Source organism: Helicoverpa armigera, chromosome 26 (assembly GCF_030705265.1).
Source record: "Helicoverpa armigera isolate CAAS_96S chromosome 26, ASM3070526v1, whole genome shotgun sequence".
Classification (NCBI taxonomy): Eukaryota; Metazoa; Arthropoda; class Insecta; order Lepidoptera; family Noctuidae; genus Helicoverpa; species Helicoverpa armigera.
In genome coordinates, this window is record NC_087145.1 from 49,571 (window position 1) to 73,708 (window position 24,138).

Here is a 24,138-nt window from a genome sequence, read left to right on the forward strand (position 1 = left end):
TCGCTGTTTATTTTATTTGTTTATTTGTACTATGCATACCTACGATATCTAAATAGGTGCGCACAATCGAGAGAATGACAGGCTGGTCACCACATCGTAGTTATATCGTAGATTTAGTGTCATTCCATGCTCGGTTTTCATCCCGTCCTTCATCGAAAATCGGTCACTGATGAAATTCAATTAAAAATTACTCGGACTTATATCTAGACTTACCGTGAAAGCATAACTTAGTCCAGCACGAATTATTTATGATGCATCTGTTCTACTTTCCATAAATAAATTCAACTAATGCAACTTGTCAAATAAAACCGCAGAATATTTTGTATTTTGAGGAAAAAGACACAAAACTACATAATTATAGTTAGCCCGTCGAATGTGCGTCCGTCCGTCCGCGCTCAATCTCAGTGACCGTTAGCATTAGCGAGCGGAAACTCGTACCAATGTGTATACAAAGTGTGTCGTGCCTAATCACATTAATATACTGGTTAATATACATATGTCGATTAGCACAAAGAAAAAAGTAAAATACGTAAAAATAAAAAATAAATATTTTTACAAACGAAGTAAATAGAACAAAACTGCGCGAAAATTAGAACACCATATAAGAGGCAGTCATTACAAACAATGGGAATTCTCCCTTGAAAACTGTCAACTGGTCAAAACATTCGATACTCCTATTAAAAGCACTTCTTGCTTCTCATCCCACTTGTCACTGGCAGAATCGTCGAAATTGACATCGACACGGATTGCCATATACAAAAATAGAATAGAATAGAACTTTAGATCTGACGTGTAAAAGTGATGTAATGTCCAACTTGCAAAATAAACGATTTCATTTCATTTATCTCTGCTCTACACACATGATGTAAATTATGAAAACTAATAATGACTCCTGTGGTTAAACCACTGAATGGATTAGGTTACTTTTTACAATTCGCCACAGAATATCATAGAGTATATGGGATAGGATTTAATGTGATTAGGTACAGGGCGCGAACCTATTTTAAATCTATGTTACACACACACGATATAAATCAAACCGACCAAATTCCAAAAAGTTTATTTTATTCGCCGTGCATTGACCAGAAACTAAAATGTTAATTGTGCGAATTCCCCTGCATCCTCCTGAAAGGGTAAAAGGTGTCCATTTCGACCGCGCGGCCACCTCATAATTTTTGATGAAACTTTGCCAGGAATTAGTAGTAATTTGTTACTTTTCACTCCTCTTTTCCTGAATTTGTTACAAAAAAAACCAAGCCGCTATGACAAAGAACAGTTGGCCGCTAGAACCGCCACTTGCCGTAGTTATCGCCCGTGATTACTCAGAAACTATACAATGCAGATAGACGAATGATACATCAAAAGAAAGGTCTTAATTTGTTAAATTTGTTACAAAAATAAAAAAGGTCAAAACGTAGATATACAAAAAGTTATGCAATGTTAAGTTTTCAGGTTATGAGTAGGTAAGTATATCACCGTAGGCACCAAATTAATAGAGGCTAATGTGTATAGAAAATTAGTCTTTAATTTGTTACAGCGAAAAAAGACAAAAAAATACTAGAAAGCAGGTTCAATAATATGTTAGAGTCGATTTTAGTTGGCCGCGCGGACGGCAATATGCCTAAAATACAATTTCGTTTTTCTCGTTATTAAAAGTAGGTTTTAGCTTAATTAAAGTACTAGTCGATGGGTAACGTAACCTAGTTTGAATAAATATAGCGAATTTAACTGCAGCATTCGTATTTTAGGAGATATTTACAAAAACACAGTGGTATGAAACTGTATGAGAGTAGGGTGTCCATGCATTTTCACATATTCGAAATTTTCGTTATTCACGTCTTATTTTTTTAGGGAGAGTGCATACTTTATAAAAATCAAAGTCACAAATAGATTAAAATTTCTTTATTTACAATCAACACAAAGGCAAACAAATCAAGTAATAAAAGACAACCAGATAAATATAAAATCTTCATAAACTAACTAACATAATATTTATAAATTAACTGACACGAATATATGACACAGAATGTAGACATATTTTCTTAGAGGTACTTATTTCAATTTTCAAAGAATTGTCGTCGTAACAAAAATATTTATTGTTATTTAAAAAATGACATTTATAGTGGCCTATTTTTGTGCCTGGTATAAATTCTATAGTACCAACTAAGAAATAATAATTATCCTTAATGCTAATAGTAATCGGCAATTCAGTGAGTAAAACTGAGTCTGCAGCTCCGTTTAAATCAAATGTTATGATCTCGCCTAGCTTAAGTTCACCTTTCAACTCTGTGTCACATTTTTGACACATTGTGTTAACACAAAGGCAAACAATCAGTGGCGGATTTACAAATTTGCCGCTAGTAGGCCATTAAATTTTTGCCGCCCCTAATGATTGAGAACTTAAGGTCTCTGCACACAGCGGGCGCGGCGCGGCGGGACGGGACGGCGACGCGACAAAATGTACTAAATCGTCGCGTCGCGTCGCGCCGAGCGGGACGGCTCTGTGTGGCGTCGTCCGTAATATCTAGTACATTACAACTGCTCAGTGTCGCTTCGCCGTCCCGTCCCGCCGCGCCACGCCCGCTGTGTGCAGACACTATTAATGACATTTCTGTCAGTTATTAAATTATTTTTGCAACCCGCTATGTAGCTTTTAAACGGCTCAATCGATTTTCTCATTAAACATGTCTAAGAACACTCGACCGTAAAACACCTGTAATACAAAAAAAAAAAACTAAATTGAAATCGGTTCATTCGTTCGGGTGCTATAATCAGTGGCGACGTAGCATCGGGTGCACCCAGAGCGGACTACCTATTGAGCACCCCCCAAAAAAAACTACAAAATATAATCACGGGCTACAATTGTAATTGAAGTAAGTACTTAAAATTGGTGTTGAAATCATTCATGGTGCTTTTTGCTAGATTTAACATAAAGAAATCGGAATCAGATCACTGTAAAAGTATAAAGCGCTAGCTAGTTTAATAAATAGCACTGACAAGTGAAAAGCCGCGAGCGCAGCGAGCGCGAATTTTTTTTAGTTTTGGGACACAAAAGTACCCAAACAAGTGTGAAAAAAACCACTGCAAAGAGAAGAAGCCGCGAGCGTAGCAAGCGCGAAATTTTAGATTTTTGGGACGCAATGATACCAAAAGAAATTTGAAAAAGGGCACTGTTAAGTGAAAGGCGCGAGCGTAGCGAGCGCGAAATTTTTGAGTCTTGGAACACAAAAATACAGTATTCAAAAAACCAGTATAAAGTGAAAAAGTTGTGAGTGCAGCGGGCGCGAAATTTTTTGAGTTTTGGGACACAAAAGTCCTCCACCTCCACCTCCCCAGACGATTTCTAAGCTGTTTGCTTTTGCCCGAAGTAGCAGAAACCACTGAGTTTAACATTTTGTTAGATTAACGACTCAAAGAGCGCAGAAATGATGTAAAAACCGCTAGCGAAGCGAGCAGATTTTTTTTTTTATAACTTTGAGGAATTAAATTAAGTAATCAAAAATAAACAAGAAAACGAGGAATGACAGCCGGGCTGGCACCCCTCTCAGTGCCGACTCGACGTCTTGCGCATGCACTGTTGTAGTTTTGTTAGCGTGCAGTGACTGGTAGTGAACCTAGGCTTTGCAGATTAGAATGGCACCCTCAGTGACTTGTCCCTTCTGCCAGTGCCATCCTGGTCGTGATGTGTGCCGATTGAAATGGCACCCCCCGCGACGTGGTACCCGGGGCGGACCGCCCACAGGAAGTTCCTGTGTTACGAGTTTTTTATTTTATTTTTAATGAAACGCGATTTTAAAATTCAATAATAATAATTATAATACGGAATATTTTAAAATTCATGATCACATTTATACCTAAGGATATATTACAGTGCGTTTATTAAAGCCACGTATTCACTGGGAAACAATTGTTTATAAACACTGTTTCAGAAACAAAATCTACGTGTTTCTGAAACAGAATTATTTGTTTCAGAAACATATAATTTTGTTTCTGTAAACACTACGTGTTTATCGAATGTTTCTGTGCTCCCCACCCGTGGCGGGGAGTACAGAAACAAATCAGTTGCGCAACATGTGCATACAAGTGTGGACGCGTGTTTCATTTGTTTATAAACGCCAAATTAATGTCTTCATAGCAAGTAATTTCTCTTTTCTTGTTCTTTTCTTTTTACTAGAAATGGATTTATGCAAATGTAGGCACCACACAACAACACTACTTCCTCGGGCGACATATTGTAAACATCTGACGGTGTGGACGGCAGTTTCCGAAACATTGTTGCTGTAAACATCTACGTGATGTTTCAGAAACTGTGTATCTGAAACATTGTTTCCCAGTGAATACGTGGCTTAATCGTTTATTTATACATATATTTAGATTGTGTAAAAAAAGCGAAATTTGCCGCCCCTCTAAATCTGCCGCTCTAGGCACTGGCCTACTTGGCCTATTGGTAAATCCGCCACTGCAAACAATTGATATGTTTGCCTGTGTGTTGATTGTAAATAAAGAAATTTTAATCTATTTGTGACTTTGATTTTTATAAAGTATGCACTCTCCCTAAAAAAATAAGACGTGAATAACGAAAATTTCGAATATGTGAAAATGCATGGACACCCTACTCTCATACAGTTTCATACCACTGTGTTTTTGTAAATATCTCCTAAAATACGAATGCTGCAGTTAAATTCGCTATATTTATTCAAACTAGGTTACGTTACCCATCGACTAGTACTTTAATTAAGCTAAAACCTACTTTTAATAACGAGAAAAACGAAATTGTATTTTAGGCATATTGCCGTCCGCGCGGCCAACTAAAATCGACTCTAACATATTATTGAACCTGCTTTCTAGTATTTTTTTGTCTTTTTTCGCTGTAACAAATTAAAGACTAATTTTCTATACACATTAGCCTCTATTAATTTGGTGCCTACGGTGATATACTTACCTACTCATAACCTGAAAACTTAACATTGCATAACTTTTTGTATATCTACGTTTTGACCTTTTTTATTTTTGTAACAAATTTAACAAATTAAGACCTTTCTTTTGATGTATCATTCGTCTATCTGCATTGTATAGTTTCTGAGTAATCACGGGCGATAACTACGGCAAGTGGCGGTTCTAGCGGCCAACTGTTCTTTGTCATAGCGGCTTGGTTTTTTTTGTAACAAATTCAGGAAAAGAGGAGTGAAAAGTAACAAATTACTACTAATTCCTGGCAAAGTTTCATCAAAAATTATGAGGTGGCCGCGCGGTCGAAATGGACACGGTAAAAGATGGAAAGAGGACAGGTTCACGCCGTCTGGTAAACCAGTAGTACAAATCCAAAGATGTCATCCTGACGGTCAAGGCCGATCTACCGCAGTGGCCACCGTGGGCATGCTCACAACAACAATTTACTGGTCACACTCATTTTCAGGTGGGTCAGAATCAGGATCAGAAATATCAGAAACATAGGTACCTATCGAGTACCTATAAGGATCTTATTATTATACAAGGTGCGCTATGTTTTGCAGTGAAGGTGTATGTACACATTATTCAAAAGAAATCTTAAAATGAGAAATTACTTACTACTGGGTGTACCGGATTCTTTCCTTATATACTCTAATTTGTATGTGTTACCCGTATGTAACAACTTTATGCTGCTCATGTATGTAACCGCGAACTGCGGAATACTAACAACAAACAACAAGCAATTAAGTGCAGCGAGTAAAGGTATCATCAATCAACTGCAGCACCCAGGGTTCTATCCTGAGCTCCGGCAGCTAGAGGGAATCGAAACTCCACCAGCAAAAGTTATAAATGCTTATTTATAACTTTTGCTGTACTAGTACTCATCCAGTAGTAGTCAGTTGCTATATTGTTGTTGATGTAGACCCACAGAGGTTCTTCTCAAACACTACAGATACGTGTGCAGCGATGATGCCAGAAACAAGCTGCCGATGACAAGTGCTGCTATGTTCATTAGTGCAGATTTATGTCTGTTGTTGGTGTAAATATCCGCTGTGAAAGAGCTACAGCGTCGTATAGCACGACTACACGACGATTTAGTACGTGACTGAGTTGTATGTATGAACACTAGATGTCACTGTACTTACTGCTTGTAGTACCACCAATATCCAACAAGATGGCGCCACCAATGATCGGGATTGATACAAAGAAAACACAAGGTTACAAAATTAATCACATTTTATTCTAAAAATAAAAATCTACAAACAATAACATAGTTGTAACTATCTGCCTATAACTATGGTATAAATATATAACAAAACAAGTTTCCGAAACAGAATATTCAGTGTTCACGGTAGGAATGAGCTACCGTACGATACAACACGTAGACATGACATGAGCCAGCCGCTCCACCACTGGACAAACGAACCGGAATGCACGCTAAATGTATCAAAATATCCTATCGATTGACAGGAGCTACTTAATAAATAACAGTACCTACCTATCTATCTATATCAAATAGTAAAGTTACGATGTACTCTGTAGGATATGTTAATTCTGCTGACACTATGAGTATGGCACGATATGTCACGCCCGCGCAAGTGCCGCTATAATATACTCTTCTGTACTGATGGCTGTGACGATATATCATACATTGTGGATACGTTCTTCCACATCACTATTCTATCCAAACATGTTTATCATTCTGTATCTATTCATATAATCAACCACTTTGCAGACCATCTCACATAGATCTCCCTGTATATTGAAGTAAAACGGAACTCAATCAGACTATATCATATAAATTCAACGTGTTCGCGACAACTTGAATCGAGGATACATCGAGCAGACTACTGGCAAGTTCACATCGGAGCCTCGCGGCCCCACAAGTATACCATGTATGTAGCATTCAGTCCGGGCGAGTGTGCGCCTGCGCACAGCCCCCGCCACACGCACACATCGCCGACACACACACGCGCACGCACACACACACGCGCACGCACACACACACAACTCTAATTCCTAAGATGAGCGTAACAACATCACAACGGTTATCAATATCATTGGGCATGACGTCGCTCCCGACGCCTCGAGTACTTGTACGGTGACACTCTGCCGTCAGTGTGGAATAGAGTGGGTTCTTACATTACTTGTAACACCTGACGCCGACATATGTAATGGAAGCCGGTAGATGAGACCCAGCAGGTGGTGCGCGGGACTACGCGTCGCGCGCGGCCAGCCGGGCGGCGATGGCGGCCGTCAGCGCCGAGCCCTTGCCGCTGCCGTCCTCCGCGCCCAGGATCGAGAACTGCAACCGACACACAGCGTGACACACGGGACACTCGGACACTCGCGACACTGGGTAGAGTGGCGACACGTACCGGGTGGTGCGGCGCCAGCAGCGCGATGTACTTGTGCATGAGGTCGGCGATGCGCGGGTGGTGCTTGAACACGGAGCCGTCCACCGCCACCGCCACGTGCGGCCTGTCCATGCGCCGCAGCAGGCACGCGATACCTATATCAAATAGGGATGTAAGAAGAAAGCAATTATTATTTTGTGAAAAAGCTTTGGTACCAATTTAAAGACAGAACATTCTGTACTCTTTTAAAGAAGATAACTGTGTGTAGTTTAGGAAGAAGAAAGTGCAATAGTAAGCTATGTGACTCACAGACGGAGACGAGCTGGGCCGCGCGGTTGGAGATGACGTGCGCGACGTGCTGCGCCACGAGCGCGTCCTGCGCGCTCACGTCGGCCGCGCACGCCTCGCGCAGCGCCGCCACCGTGCGCGACACCTCGCCCGAGCAGTTCTCTCTGCGGGGATAACGCGGTATGTTGTACACACAGTAACAACCAGCTCTAAGGTGCTCAGGAGAGATGTGACTTACTCCTCGAAGAGACTGAGGTGTGCGGTCTGCAGCGAGTCGGGCGCGGGCGCGGCGGGGAACAGGCCGGCGCGCGCCAGCGCACTCAGCGCCGACGTCAGCAGCGAGCCCAGGTACTTGCCGCCGATGTACTTCTCGAACCTGCAAGCACCAGCATGTGGCGGTATAGTAGGAGTAGACTAGCACGCAGCCACACGGGAGACGAGGGGTAAGCACGCACGTGAAGGAGGTGGCGAGCAGCGAGCCGGCGTCCACCTCGCGGTCGAACTCGGTCTTGAGGAAGTCGAGGCAGCCGTTGTCCCCGAAGGCGCCCCACTCCACGTCCACGCACACGTCGCGCACGCGCTCGTGCGCCGCCTCCCAGTGCTGCACGCGCGACGCGCGCTCCATGTAGCACCCGTTCGAGCCCGTGCCCAGGATCACGCCGATCTGAAACCACACGACATTCAAAAGTGAATTACAAACACCAGCTTTGACGAAAGCCATTACGGTGAACACATAAGTAAGTGAATAGAGATTAAGTAAGCAATGACTGACCCCCACGTGCTTGTGCATGTGCGCGCCGGCGACCAGCGTGCCGGTGGTGTCGTTGAGCAGCACGCGCACGGTGACGCGCAGGCGGCGCGCGCGCAGGCAGCGCTGCAGCAGCGCCGCCACGTCCACGCCCTCCAGCCCCGAGCACTTGAAGCTCTTCGTCCACGTGATCAGCTCGCCCGACGAGATCGAGTGCAGCTTCATCGGGAACGAGAATGTGAAGCCTGTGGACAAGAACACCACTCGTCTCACTCTCTCGTCACACCGCAGTACTCTGTTTCGTCACAATGTAGGAATGTGTATGTTACCGAGTGAGAACTCCTGGTCCTGCATGCCGAGCTCGGTGAGGAAGTCCAGCACGCAGTCGGCGAGGAAGTTGAACAGCTCCTCGCCGGTGCCCAGGCGCAGTGCGTTACTGCAACACACGTCACAGGGTGTCAGTACACGTCACGCAAGCGTAACATTTATTAAAATCGTAATTTAATTTGTAATTTGTTGGTAATCTGGACTCTATATTTAATTCTGTAATTATTTCTTTGTATAATCTCTTGTTACTATTTCTTTCTTCCCTGAAATAAACGGGCCTGTTGGAAGAAATTTCTTTTGAGAAAAGCTGTGCCCTTGTACATTTTTTTCTATTATATATTCTTCTTTGTGTTTTTATGTGTACATACACTGTTTAATAAATAAATTAATTTGATTAATTTATTCTTTTTATTTAAGTTGTAGAATCCATAGAGCCCTCGATAGTTTGATCGAGCTCGTAGATTGGAACATTGGAGATAAATATAAATCTGCACATTCAGAATGCAAGCTAAAGGGATCAGCGAGTCGATTATTTTTAGGAGATAATATAACGCGTTCAAGCGCGGAGTATTGTGAGTCACCTGATGTGGTACTGCTTGACGCGCTGGTCCACCAGGTCGCCGGCACGCAGCTCGAGCAGCAGCACGCGGAAGTTGGTGCCGCCGAGGTCCAGCGCCAGGAACACGCCCTCCTCTGCCGACACACACACAATACATACATAGGTGCACGACACTTGAGCCATTACTTCCATGGAGACAAAACATGGAACAGAAGGTAAGCTTCTGCTTTGGTGAAAAAATCAGCCTTCTCATCCAACGAGTTAATGCAATCATCGTTTTGAGGCTCTGCATTGTATTTTATTGATATTCTAATGTTACTGATTTTTTAAAGCTAGCGCAACAAGAGTGACCGTCGGAATGCTGGTAGCAATTAGGTAACAACTCTCTACATGTATTTCCAGGGGATCGGTGAGGAGTGTACAGGAGAGTGTACATACCGGTGCCGTCGGGCAGCTCGGGCACGTAGGTGTTCTCCATCTGCAGGCTGGAGGGCTGCTCCTTGAGGCCGCGCTCCAGCTCGCGCTCGAACACCTCCCCCGCGCGCCGCAGCACCTCCCCGCCCAGCACCAGCCGCGCCAGCCGAGCCTCCACCTGCCACAACATGACATTCTCTTAGATCTTATCCTATTTAACAAAAGGAGCAATGACCATATCCTACCACTATAAGGCTTACAAAATTATACTATTAGATATAAAAATTGGGGCAAATTACATCATAATTTATAAGTATTGAAATATTAAATTATGTATGTATTGTACTTTCTATGGGACCTAGTTGCCTGATGTAAACAAATAAATAAAATAAATAAATAATTAATTTATCTTCTAAAAATTATCCTGCGCTATAATACCTACGCCTTTCACAATAACAATGTTTTAACTTTCCCCTTAAACATGTTGATCTGTGAGGTTTCTAGAACCGATCTTGGCAACTTAAACACTTCTTTGTTAACACACCAAGACACATCAAGAAAAACGATAGAAACTCTATACTGTTTAAAAAAAAGCGTTTTCTCAGAAGAAATAATGTAAATGCTAGAGTGCGACACCATCCATCACAGTCCACAAGTTGTGCGGAGAGAACTCTCAAGTATCTGCGAGTATACTGCCGCACACGCTCATCCATCAATGCGACACTCGTACAAACAGTTCAACAACATGAAACTTGCAACTAGCTGACACATATATGCTCCTTTGCTTCAGACAGAAAAAAGACATCAAATTAAGCATGTTATTATCAATTTCGTGATTTTCTGTGAAGCAACGGAATCCGTATTCTAATCACAGAATTATCTAAAAAACTAGGCTGTCTTTTGAAACAAGATCGGGTCACTTACAATAAGGTGATACTCTCTCTATTTCGGGACTGACTGTATATAACGATAGTCACAGATAAACTCTGAAATGACAGTCTGTATGGAGGAGCATCGTCATAGCATACTGAAACGGTCACCCATCCATAGACCGAGTGCGACAAGAGGCAACATTACTAGCACACTCGTAGACGTGACAGGTGACAGCGGCCTCCGTGGAAGATTCTGTAATTCCTCGATAACACTAGCTACTGTTTATTGAGCGACAATTCAGTCATTATCTGATAAGGGCCACCGCACATTTACAACCGCGCGATTGCTTTACGACCGTGTGAATAGCCTCTAATAAAGCGCCGCGATTGTCTAATCCCTATTATTGTCAGCGAGAAATTATTTATTTTCTAATTATAAGTTTTATGTATAGGTAGTAGTACCTAGTCATCGCATTCAGTTGCAATGCTGCAATTCACTTTCTTATTTACTTTATGTCTGCTCCAAGCCAAACAGGTATGAAAAATATTAATCTATGATCGAAATATAAGTAGAACGTGAATGTTCATATCATATTATTATCTAAGTTTGAAATGGAGCAATTAATGCTAAATTGACATTAGAATAAAATAATAGACATACGATTTATTATTCGCATTAGATATTCAAATTAATTATTAACATTACGATAGCATTGTTCCGTTCCGTAAATAAATTACTTACGAATGATTGCGGTTCCCCTACGCCGCATTGGCTACGCGGTGGCTACGGATTCGCTACGCCCTACGCCATGGCTACGAGCTTTCTACGAAATGCCTACACCACAATGACTACGGAATCCCTACGCCGCGCTACGATACAAAGCTACGGAGACGCTACGCGGCGACTACGCGTGGTGTCGGCTACGCATTACCTTCTGAGGGACTACGAGTGTAGCACTACGCGATTACTACAAGAACATTTTTATCTTGTTGCAAAAGTTACCGAGGCCACTGCAGGAGCCACAATATTGTTATATTGCGTCTATAAACCGCGCTGTTTGACGACGGCTTTACATTTATTGTCAGATAAGTACCGACGCGCTGTTATTGTGTTTATGATCTATGAAGAGTCACAATGAAACATTTGTAAACAAATATACATTTCAAGATTTCTACCGGCTTCTGGGTGCATAAAACTTTAGTACAACTTGGTCTCATAGTTGCCTGATGATTGTTTTTATTTAATTAATCTGATGACTGACTGATCTTACAGTTTACAACAATGGTATATATGTTGCTAGATGACATGCGTTAGTCAACGTGTAAGTAATCGGCGTATACGAGCGAGGTGCGCGCGCGCAGCAAGACGCAGCGCATGCGGTGTGACGTCACCGCTCCTGACGCTAAATTGCCTCTGATTGTTTTAATTGTGCACCCGAGTGCATTATTGTGCAGCCGACAATGATATATGGGAGATAAACTATACGACATTTTATTTATTACATTCCAATTAGTGTGAATTGCACGACTTATGTCTACGATCTTTGGTATTACAAAAAATGCTCAGGTTCCAAAGTAGACGTATGAGGGTGGAGTAACGTTCCACCTCCCTCGATCACTCGCATTTTGATGGCGCTTCTTTCTTAGGAGATTTACGTTATGGCATGTTCGCTAGTAATTGGGTTCTCCATGTATTTCGAAGTTAAAGTCAAAAACGTTTATTGAATTTGGGCTAGGTTTTAGCACTTTTCACGTTCAAAATTACAAAGGACAGCACGTTCAAGACCCTTTCACCACTTTGTGGTGTAACGGCTGGGAAGAAGAAGCTGTTGTATTGGAGGCAGCTGGGTTACCTTCTGCGTGCGCAGCGGGTCGTCGAGGCGCAGCTGCGCGGGCAGGAACTGCTGGTCCCAGGGGCGCGCGTCGTGGTGCCCGTTGGCGCGCGCGGCCACCCCCCCCGCCGGCGCGCGCCGCTCCACCGCCGCTGACATGCTGCACTACTGCCGACAACCATACACTACTATTAATTTACATACATATGCAACACAATATCTACTTAAATAGAACTACTTTTACGGATTTTATCGCGGTTATATTAATATTATTTAATGCCGACGTTTCGGGTCCTTTACAGCATCCATGGTCACGGGCAGACTGCCCGTGATAAATTCCGTAAAAGCAGTTTTATTTAAATGTCTTATATTTGCGTAAGTGTCAGAAATCAATAAATATGTAAGTACATACTTAGTTCTAGGTTTTAACGTAGAGTGCTCAAAGAAATACAGTGACCTTCGTGTCTGGCTGTAACTAACAGCGTACAAATACCATTACATATTAATTAAAATGGTTACAATAAAAATCCTTAATAGTCATTTACATTGATCATACTCAGTAAATAAGAAAATATTTAAAGAATAGTACATAGACATGCCGCTAACCGTATCTTTTTTCAGTAAGGGATGTTAAATCATGATAGATAAAGTTCTGCAACGAATTAGCATATCAAAGTTTCCCAGCGTTGAGGTGCCTCAAGATATAATAGTTTATCAATACGAGTAAATTTCTAGGTACGATACAATTTTAAAGTATTTTTATTTAGCAGCTCAGATAACCTGTCACTCGCTCTTGACTTTAGATAAAAACAATAAAATGAATTGCTGTGCTGACCCTACATTCTCGAAGTTTTCCACCCAACAATCTCTGATTATCGTTCGTTAATTAATTGTTTTATTTTGATTTCATACACCTAAAGTTATTGTTAGATAAAAAGTACATCATTTGACTATCTCGACAGTTAGTTCGAAGATTATTTTTCACTAGCTTCCGCTCGTGGCTTCGCCCGCTTGGTGTGGTGGTATCAACCAAATGGGTCTAGTCGTTTTTGCGTGTAAGAATAACAAACATACTTGCATACATTCTCACAAACATTCACATTTATAATATTAGTAGGAAGTATGATAGTAGGATACAACCGAGTGCTGAAAATCATTCTACAAGTGCACATCTGTCCGCACAATTACTAGAATTAGTTATTTGCTAGTAGTGAAGTTAGGAGCACCCCACATTTTATTTTATGTTGATCAACGGCAGAGCTGGAGGTACTGCATGTACCTACGTGTAAGCTTCAGTCAGAGTAAGTAGTAGTGTCTACATGTAGTACAGCAGCGACCATCCATATGTGTCGGGTAGCCTCCTGTATGTCGTGGTGTGGAGACACCCTCGCGCGTGACTCACGCCCGCCGCCTCACGGCTAATTATGCAGCTAATCGACAATCACAGCCGAACAGACTAACGCACTCTTCATTACTTGAGCCGGCTCTATCGATTGGAAAAGCTTTCTAATTATTTAGTTTAGGACCAACTCCTATAGTGATGTGTTCTTCTGGAGTTGCCAAGACTATTGTCACATGATTTATATATTAGAATATATCATTAAAATTACATGATTTGAATGTGTTAATGATATATTTGTGTCGTGCTATCACCGGCGGTATCTGGTAGCGACCGGTTGGGATTAAACATAATATCGCGATACCGGCCACAATTACACATTCTTTTTGCACTTTTCCTCGAACAATAATTGATCTGTACGATAATAGATCTTAAGCAGTGTGCATAAGGAGTCGCAGGATTAGTGGGTGGTAGTGTAAGTCAATGAGGCAGATAGCCGATCAGTCTGGCTGAATGCAACGCCGGGGCGTGCGACATCACGCGCGGGGCAGATTGGCGATACTCTTCGTACAGGATTATATGGCACATCCAAACTGTTACTAGGTCATTCTTATGTTTCATCAGAATGCTTTTTGCTTCAAATTATGTATTTAGAACATGTTAACAGCTTGGCCATGTTGGCGTCTCCAGGTCCAGCTAAAAGAACTGTTTTTGGACATTTATTCCTTACATACTGCCTGGATGAGTCTACCAGATCTCACAAGATAGTATCATGCATGCTGTAACTCCAAGTATGGGTATATAAGAGTGAAACAGTTTATGATTGAGCATCATAAAAGAAAGGATAGTATAGAGGCGCTCGACGGCGCGGCCGTGACGCGGCGGCGCGCCCACCGCCACGCGGCGCCAACGTTGGCCACACACGCCAACACGCGCGCTCTCCTCGTCACTGTACACATGCATATGTTGGCCACACGCCCCACCTTGGCCGCCACATCGTTTACTCACGTACTAAAGGTAAACATACAAACTGAATGTTTGGCCAACGCACTTGCTCTTAGAGTCTGGGGCCATAGCAAACTACAAGATTTATTTATTATCAGCTAGCAACATACAGCATGGCTTCAGTAATTCATGTATGTGATAATATACATGATTATGTTAAAGGGCGAGTGGTCCCGCGGTGGCAGCGCCAGACGGTCGGCCGCTGTTTACACACACCTCGCGAGGTGTTTATGTAACGTGAATAAGCAATACCTAGTTTATGATAATGTAATTGCGCATGCGCTGATGAAAATCAGCTCCCGCCGGTGTCAGCTGTTTGCGGAGACTTACCAAACATTACGAACATTGCGTGACGCGACTGTCAATCGATCACTCATCGACACAGCGAGAGCAATACTTCTAAAAGCCACACATTTGTGTTATCGTGAGGAGATTTTTTACAAATACTTTATTTATCTCATGGAGCGGAATAGAAGCTGACAGTTGACGAGAGCTCGCGATAAATAGCTTGAACATATTGTTAGCTTAGCTTGCTTGCACCGGCTTGTGTCACGAAGAAAGCTGGTGGAAAATGTTAGGTTTCACTACAAAACATAACAAGTTACCCATCATGTTAAAGAACTATGCTCTGCGTGTATATAAATGTGTATCTAGGTACAATTGTAGGGAAGTATTCTAATAAAATTCCTTAAGAGAATGCTATTTAATATTAGTACTCGAAAAAGGCGTGCGACGCAGAAACGGCGCGAGCGCAAATTCGCCAGACGTGCATGCGGTTGTTGTAATGGTGATGGTGAATTCAGTTTCACGGTGTTCTACTATGAAACTGAAAACTAATAGTGACGCACTCTGCAGCACGACACTGTACCAGCGAGCCCCGAGCCGTACCGACGAGCATTAGATTTACTGACAACTGTAGGCACACGACTGCCAAATGATGCGTTATCACTATATTTTGTGTTTTTACAAGATAACACGCAAGTAGATAGACTAAACTACGCGCTTATTGTGTTGTTCTTTGATTACTGCGCGTAGATCTTGTAAATATATGTAACCAAACGTAAGTCAGTTAGGTGTTTAACTTTAAAAGTTATCTAACTTAACATGAATGATAAACTATTTGCGTTTATACGTAGATAATAACAGCTTCTGGGCAGCTTCATGCTATCGCGACAGGCGCCTCAGTTGACTGTGTATGTGTGTGTGTGTGTGTAGTGGATACTAATCGAGTGAATTAGTTAATTTAGCTGAGCAGGTAATATTGGCAACAGTGTGGCGCACGTGTGGCGATAACGGCGTCCGGCGGTATCGGCAGAGCAACGCTCGATAACACCGCGAAGCACTAGGAGTACAAGCGTCGCGGGCGGCGCCGCGGGACGCCACTAGAGACGACGTCTGTGCAGACAGGCTGTGGTTGTCGCGAGCTCGCGCAGTCATCACATCGGTGTAATTTCCTCATTTTTTGTAAACAACAAAAAGTCGGTTGTGACCTCAAATCTTCTAAGACACGATCGCAGTACTTTTAGTTAAAGTAAGTTGGCGATTTTCAAAAATCCCCGGTACTAACTGTTTATAATATTTTATTTTTATTATTTGATTAACTTGCATTGTTTAATATTCTCAGAGTTAATTGATTATATCTAAATGCTATTAGATATGCATTGTAATTGTTTTTTCTCCATGACCCACTATTTGGCACTTAGCTGTGACGTTTCATAAGAACTTGTAATAAGTCTATTAGTCCATCCATTAGAAGTAAAACTTTTGATATTAGTTCTGTTTGTATAACCTCTGCAAATCTTTTGTTGTATTTGCTGAGACATTGGAAGAGGGTCTTAGGAAATGTCACAGATAAAGAGCAACTGGTAGCCCAGGAATTATTTGAACCAGCGGACTGTGCAGTGCACAAAGTAGTGCGAGTCACGAGGATGTAGTTAACTCGCAGGAGTGACGCGGGTCTGCGCGTGCGCACTGCACGAGACTAATCACCGCGGAACATTAACGAGATGTGATTGGAAACTGCGACAACGACAAAAACGAGGCGAACATTATCGTCAACGCTAATCAGCTATGTTGTGTCACACAGACAGACGGACAGACATCGGGACCCCTTCGCCCGGAAACGTAGCGTTAGCGTAGCGACACGCACCTGCTCTAGTAAAAAATTAAATAAATAAATAATGTCAGGTAAACAGACACAACGCGACGTGTTTACCGACTTGACGCGCTCACACCGACATGCTCGGGATATCAATAATTAATTCATACTTTACTACCCTGAGGCTTAGTCTACACACTATCCTAATTATTATTATATAATGTTATATGCCCGGGTAGGCACAAACAATATGTTGTTAATTAAGTTCTCTGAGCTTCAAGATATGTTAAGCTAATGGAAAAGTATAATCAGGCTTATACAAACATAGATATCGACAAACAGAGTTAATCAATTTGTTTTTGCCATAATTTACGATCAGCAACGTCTATCAAGAATATCTCATTATGTCGAGGCTGCGACGGTCGCCGTTAATTAACAACGAGTAGATCTCGGCAGTTCCGAGAATTGTTCAATCAATCTCGTCGAGCTGCTCCGCGTGCGAGACGAGGAGGCTGCTAGTTGAACATCTCGCGATAACATCTCCGTACAATGCAGCTATCACGGTGTTTAATGGCTTCCGCCGAGACGTGCGCGCGCGCAGGCGACGCTGCGCCCGAGTGCAGCCACTCAGACATCCACCAGTCGATTCAATAAAACATTCATTCATCTATACCGAACATACATATTCATTAGAACGCAAATACTTGACTGTATTTAAATATAGACTCGATATACCGGCAGCACTATAGTTACTCTACTGCTTACGCATATTTACAACGTTCACTACAATTTGTTACGGTTTTTAATGAAATGTAAACTAATTAATTCTTGTATTATGACACGCAATGATTCTGTCGGAGCTCAGTGATGCGCGGCGGTCGCGGCTGCGTGACTGCTGATCAATGAATCCACGGTTAACATAACGTGTGTAACATTAGTAACAGCGCTAGTGTGTCGCGCGCCGCCGGGCATCGCCGGGGGGCAAACATAGTCGTTTGAGACCACTGTCACACTGAGACACTCCCCAACAATTGCATACACTTGCGGAAACTTGTTCAATGACACATTGACCATAAACACGGCTAGATTTAAACTGTAGCTACTGGAAGTAGAGTAATTGTCAACTGTTTACAAGTTATGAGAATGATGAGCGAGTACCGTATTCTCATCAATAATTAGATGTGGCGTGAACCTGTTAGCGACGCAACCTGGCCACCTGACACGGTGCATACTGATTCACGAAAACTATTGATAACGGAAGAAGTATCTTGTACCTAATAGCAATCTATCTGTTGTATGTACATAGTTATAATGAATTTGTAGTGACTCCTGATATAAAAGGCATTGGGACAGTGGATCACGCAGACGGCGAGGCGGGCCGCGTGGCTCCGCAACAATTGGGCGCTGGACGTTGGACGCTAACTGAACCAAATTTCAATGATTGTGATGCAGAGCAGCCATAAAGAGACAAATTGCTCCCAATATAGACATCACGAGACGGGACCGAACGGTTGCTGTGTGACGACATTAATTGAATCTTTCTATCCGATGAATATATGCTCTCACTCCGTTGCAGAGGTCAGTTCAGTTACCGGCCAGTGACGGCATACCACTCAGTGAAGACTGAACATGATTTGCAGTTGCTGGGTCAAAACACAAGCCTCTTTTACTATAGAGGTACATGTATGTGTTTTCACAACGGATTTTCCTCATGAAACAAATGGCGACCGGCGGCCACTCAGTCTGATTAAGTGGCACAAGAATGTCGTGTCTAGGGAATCGCAGACGTAGTCACGAATGTACTGTGACATACACACGGGAGCCACACTTGCCGTAGGTCGCGTACTCATTACAGACACGAAATATAGAATATTGTATGATAAGCAAGACGCACTTGACTGAAGCTCGGCAATCCCTGCGCCTCCCTCCCTCCCCCCACAGCCCACTCGTACGCGATTACCTCCCGATAGCGTCCAAATTATTTATGATCAGTAATGATGTCGCGCGGGACGGCGCCGGCGCCCGCCGAGCGGACACGATGCTATCGATTCCTGTCGGAATTTTACTAATGACAACCAGATTATCATCTTACATAGAATACTTAATATCAAGCATACGAGTGGCGGATGGGTGGTGGTTGTAACTTGACATGGAATGTGAAGAGTGGGAAGTAGTCGTCAGTAAGTCGCGGGTGGTCGCTGGCCCTCAATAACGTCTATGAGGAGTACCAACAGCGCCATACTGATTTATTGGCTTAAATGGCTAATTTGCGAGGCGGACGCGCTGGGAGCCTGCATGCCCCCCCGGCTCTGCGCTCAATCATAATGTGCACTGATTCACAATACATATTGATACATAAATGTGAAATAGGATCCGTTTTAGTTAGATTTTTTATTTATGTGTCTACATTATTCATTATTATTTTTAAAGAAGAAAATGTAGCAACCTGAAAGCATGAAAGATGTAAGAATAATTAAAGCGGAAAAACATCCATTTTCCTCAACCAGCGACCCCACTTCCATATATCACCATTGGCGAGGCATAGGACATACGAACAGAAGGAAGAAACATACTTCATGGGAAAAACGGTGTGAATTTCTCTTCTTAAATTCTACGCAAATGAACTCCTACAGAACATAGTGCTTCATACGAGTTATAGATTGTTGTTATGGCAAAGGGTCTATCGTGATATAATCTTATGTTTTATATGGAAACATATCGCGCAGTAGCGGAGAGCGAGCGATCTAGTGCGTCACGGTGATGCGACACAAGCTGCGAGCTGTAGGAGGCGCGCGCGCACCTCGCTACTGAACTTGACGGCGCGGCCTCGCTGCCACTACACTTGCTCATTACCAGCCCAGATCAATAATACTCTAATGAACGATCAAGATCCGCAGCCGAGCGTGTCTGCCGTCGCCCGCGGTACCTGAAGCCGCCTCTTAAAGGTGCTCCCACACTGCCACATTCCCAACGGCAATGTGGGAACACCATAACATATTGTACTTGACACATTCTATTATGACGTACGCGGTACGAATAGCAAACTAATAAGACTAACTAATCTCCGGCGGTAGTAATTATCAATGATAACGCGGAATTTGATAATGTTACGTTAGAAACCAAATATTTAGGCATATTTTTGCCCTTGGCAGCGATTATATGTAGATTTTCTTTTATTTATTTTCATGAATATAATGTAAGCTGACATAAGAGGAAATAAGTACATAAACAAATAAGTGATTTGAATGCAAGTATCACAAACTCGCGTGTATCGGTGGATGACCACCGCGCTGTGTACTGTGTCGCGCACTGCCTTCATTAACATAGCGCCGATGTGTGTCTGTGTACACTGTCACATACATATGTATAGTCAATAGTCATTACTTAACCTTTGATTTTATTTTTAGCTAGTGACTATGTGCCCAATGAATACATGATCAATTTGACAAATAAAACGAATACTTTGGATTCTTATGATTCTTATAGATATCAGCATAGACAGGCATCACTTGACAGTTGGTAGATAGAGCCAGACTTGGGGCCAGGGTGTTTACTTTACAAACGTGGGTCGATAAGATTGAACTTTGATGAAGTAATTACTTGAAACAATTGCCAGTTGGTAGAATGTTCTTGAGACTAGCAAAACTTAGGCCACAGTTTCGAATGTTCCAGAGACTTCGGCAACTTACGCGTACTTTCTAAGATACAGGTCATTGACCCTCGAGTACCTACTGAAACTTTCTGGAACCTTATCGACATACTCCCACTTCCCTTAGGCCTTAGGCCTTAGAGCTTGCCGAAAGCATGAAAGAGGAGGAATTCATGTAGGTTGTAGAGTAACAGTTGTAAGTACTCCACTACTACTTGACTACGGCTTTGCTTATGGTTGTACTCGTAACATTTGTTCTCATGTGATCACTTAGTAGTTGATTGTTGTCACCTGAAGGCGTTTAGTTCCGCCTGCTGGCGGATATTGTTGTCACCGCTCACTACTCTACGCTTGTGCACTCGCTATTGTTTACTATAGACGGCGTGAACGACTATGCTGGATGAACATTTTATCAAAATAAACAAAACATGTATTTATTTGACAATGCTATAAAAAAGTAGCGTGCCTCAACGCGAAGCCTGACTGCGATGTGTTTGTTGCATTAAAAAACGATTTATCGTGGACTCCCAAACAGGTGACTGAATCTCATCGTAAGCATGATAAGTACAGAAAAAACTTATAGCGATTCTTCAGAGGCATAACATATTGAAAAGATACTCTTTGACTTCTACGATGCGACATAAACGATTGGAAGACCCATTAATATGGTACCACCAATTCTGTCTGCCATTAGACGTTGGAAGGGAAGCTCCCCCCCCCCCTGGCTTGGCCACGTGGCGGCTCGTCTGGTCCTCAATGAAGATTTAGTGCAGGACGCGCCGGAGCGATCGTATTCACGCTGCAGTTACGCGTCTCCGGTTATTTATACGTTCCTGCGCGAGTCGCCACACGCGGACGCGAATTATCTACGATGCAATAAAAAACTATTTTATTTAGCATCGCGCTGCTCCTCACGTCATAATAGTCGTGTTAAACGTGTAACCGACATTACAAACTTGCCGCAAAATATATGTTTAGACAAACACGACGTGTGGATGTGAAGATTACTTAAGTAGATACAAGCTATCAATACAAGTAGAGCAAATTGTATCTGACGCATTAAGGACGCAGCATCTCTCCAGGAGTTACAGTCTATGTACATCCAGAACTTTTACAAATCAGGGTCAGAAAAGATTGGAAAACTAAAACTCAGAATTTCAGCTTGGTAACCAAAATGTTTTACGAAGATACTCTGTGGTAAAACGTAAACAGAACGCGTCCGTCGAAAATAGCCACGAATAAAAGAAATGTCGATAGCCGAAAATAGATCTCCACAGAGAATATATCATAGGAGAGAATAGAAGTTTCTGAATTATATAGTACATGATGTTCTGTGCTTGATGCAGCTCGTCGAGCGGTGAGAGTGGCGCAGACGCGGGCGCCCGCGGCGCGTATGAATGATTTGGGTAAACAAAGCGGCGCTCGGCTTGCTCACATTAAATTATTTTGTATCTATTTACGCAATCAGCTAGTCCGCGCGATACCGCCGCGGATTCCTTCAGATAAACTTTATTGTACAACGCACTTTACTGCTCATTATACACATCAAGTTTGTGCAAAAACTCACACTGAATTTAAGGTTCAATCATCATCAGAGGCTCATTTATTCTTCAATTACTGCAAACGCTTTTTGTTATAATAAGAAGGCAGATTCACTAAATGGTCGGAACACTTGTTCAGCGCGGCAGTATGGGACAATAAGCATCCTAAATTGTTTACTCTGGATTCGAACCCGATGTCTCTTGTTCGGCAATAATTGGGTTAATAAACATGCTCGCGTCACCACCATAAGCAATCAGCATACGCGCGTGTGTGTTAGTGCGTATGTGTGCGTGAGATGTTTTCAGCGGACTTCAGTGTTATGGTTTAGATAACGCTATCGTGTTTACGAGACGAGCTTCTTTCTCCGCGAGGTCGCCGGGGGTCACGGAGGGTCACTGAGGGTCGCAGGGTAAAGGGGGCCCGCACATTGTGCCTCTGATTGAGACGTTACGTTATAACTAGATAACAACTCTCAATACAATATGAGAAATAAGGAATATCGAGAAAAGGGTGAGCACATTTTTGCAAATACACATCAGTGCGCGAAGTGCTCTCATCAATATTAATTAAGTAGTCAAGTAATAGCGGCGACACTCCGCACTGATTCGCTCGCTGATGAATATTAATATAATGTTAATACTCGACAATAACAACCAATCTAGGAATTTGTCAAAATATTTTTCAACAGTGGTCCAACATTCCGTGTTGTTTACTTACAAGGTACAGGTATCAACAGGTGCCGCGCGCCTACTGACAGCACATACTGAATACAGTATTCATGACTAACATTAGAAATATTATATTTTCAGTTCATATTTTAATTTAATATCATGTTTATCGATAAGCACGATTCGCCTAAAACTCACGAACATGACAGATTAACCGCTTTTTTTAGAAAATATTTTTATTAGTTTTCAGTGAATTTTCATGATAAATGAATAGTGTAAATGCTTGTAGGAGTATCGTAGTAAACGAGAGATACTCACATGTGGGTCCGAGAGTGTCCGCGCGAACACCGGCGTCGAAATAGCGCCAAGGTCGACTGATATTATTGTGGGTAAATGTAATGTCGCGACGTGCGGCGGCGACGGCGGACACGGAGCGACTGACGGAGCTGCGGCGCGTGGTCGCGTCCACACCGCCGCCGCGTCACACGCCGCAGCATCACATCACCACTGGGAGCCACTGCTGCAGCCAGGGTGGCACTCCATCACAACTTCTAGACTCACTTCAGCTTTACAAACATGTGCTCAGTACCTATGGTTATTCACCTGCGGCGAGAGCACCGAGCCTGCGACACACCTCTTGCAATTCAAGTGAGAGTGTCGTCCGGATAGTGCGGAGTCTGCACTATCGGTTCATCTACAGACCCACTAGACATCAGACAATCTCTGTTAGGTCTATAGAAATTACCTTGCTTTCTGCAATATATTCACGGCCTATGGACTCAAGTGGACCATTAACTTTTCCAAAGCCAGGAGTTGTAATTTCTCGCTAACTACCGTAAACAGTTAGACCTATTTGGTTGATAATTTTGAAGATTTTCAAATAAATTCCCTTTTCATCTTATCCGCTCTACAATACATATTTGGGGAATATATACATCACACAGCCTGGCACTTGCGCAGGAGTCGCGGTCACGCAGTAGGTATCTGCCGAAAGTGCACATCTCGTTGCGTGCTAGTGTTATCATCTCCTGTGATTACTTCCCATATACAGTAGTATATAGAAGGATTGTATTTTTTTCCGCTTCATATATTGTTGGCGTAATAAGTTAAAGAGTGGAACCGAACCGGCCGATAAGAGTAATGTTGTTATTGAGATCGATTAGCTTCGGTATCGCTCCAATTAATTGCTCTCGCAGCTATAATAAATTATAATGATGTGGCGATGCTACGGTTCAGGCGCTCCCGCCTCATTAGCGCACGTTGTCCGCTCGTCTGGTGCAACACGTTTCTCATACTAGAATGCATTCTAGCAAGTTTTATATATCTGTTAGCTTTTTGTTGAACTTTCACTGTGCCTAGCACTTTCTGTTAACTGCTACAGGGGTCTACGAGCGACTACGCGGCGCTACGCGTCGGCTACGCGTCGGCTACGCGAGCACACGCCGGCTACGCGAGTCTAACTCTTCCCGAGACAAAATATATCTAAGTAG

The 24,138-nt window shown here is 42.7% G+C and overlaps 1 protein-coding gene across 2 annotated transcripts; it reads right to left on the reverse strand.

Moving 5' to 3' along the window:
- Positions 1–6,168: 6,168 nt before the first annotated feature.
- Positions 6,169–23,148, reverse strand: LOC110382227 (hexokinase-2). 2 transcript variants are annotated; one of them, XM_021342737.3, is made up of 11 exons: positions 22,967–23,148; positions 12,369–12,512; positions 9,668–9,821; positions 9,252–9,363; positions 8,673–8,779; positions 8,368–8,588; positions 8,051–8,259; positions 7,834–7,971; positions 7,617–7,759; positions 7,329–7,462; positions 6,169–7,255 (listed from the first exon to the last, which is right to left on the reverse strand). In XM_021342737.3, exons 2-11 carry the CDS (start codon positions 12,504–12,506, stop codon positions 7,166–7,168), a joined length of 1,446 nt encoding a protein of 481 aa, XP_021198412.3. In that variant the 5' UTR covers positions 12,507–12,512; positions 22,967–23,148; the 3' UTR covers positions 6,169–7,165. The 2 variants fall into 2 exon arrangements, with proteins under 2 accessions (XP_021198412.3, XP_021198413.3); XM_021342738.3 differs by having other exon boundaries at positions 12,369–12,515; positions 22,967–23,127.
- Positions 23,149–24,138: the final 990 nt, after the last annotated feature.

What these genes read in the sequence shown, in the direction of transcription:
- LOC110382227 (XM_021342737.3), bottom strand. Translation starts at nt 12,506, where the DNA reads ATGTCAGCGGCGGTGGAGCGGCGCGCGCCGGCGGGGGGGGTGGCCGCG. An exon ending in ACCCGCTGCGCACGCAGAAG is followed by an intron (nt 9,822 to 12,368) that starts GTAACCCAGCTG and finishes ATGTTGTGGCAG; the next exon opens with GTGGAGGCTCGGCTGGCGCG. An exon ending in GGCCCAGCTCGTCTCCGTCT is followed by an intron (nt 7,463 to 7,616) that starts GTGAGTCACATA and finishes TATTTGATATAG; the next exon opens with GTATCGCGTGCCTGCTGCGG.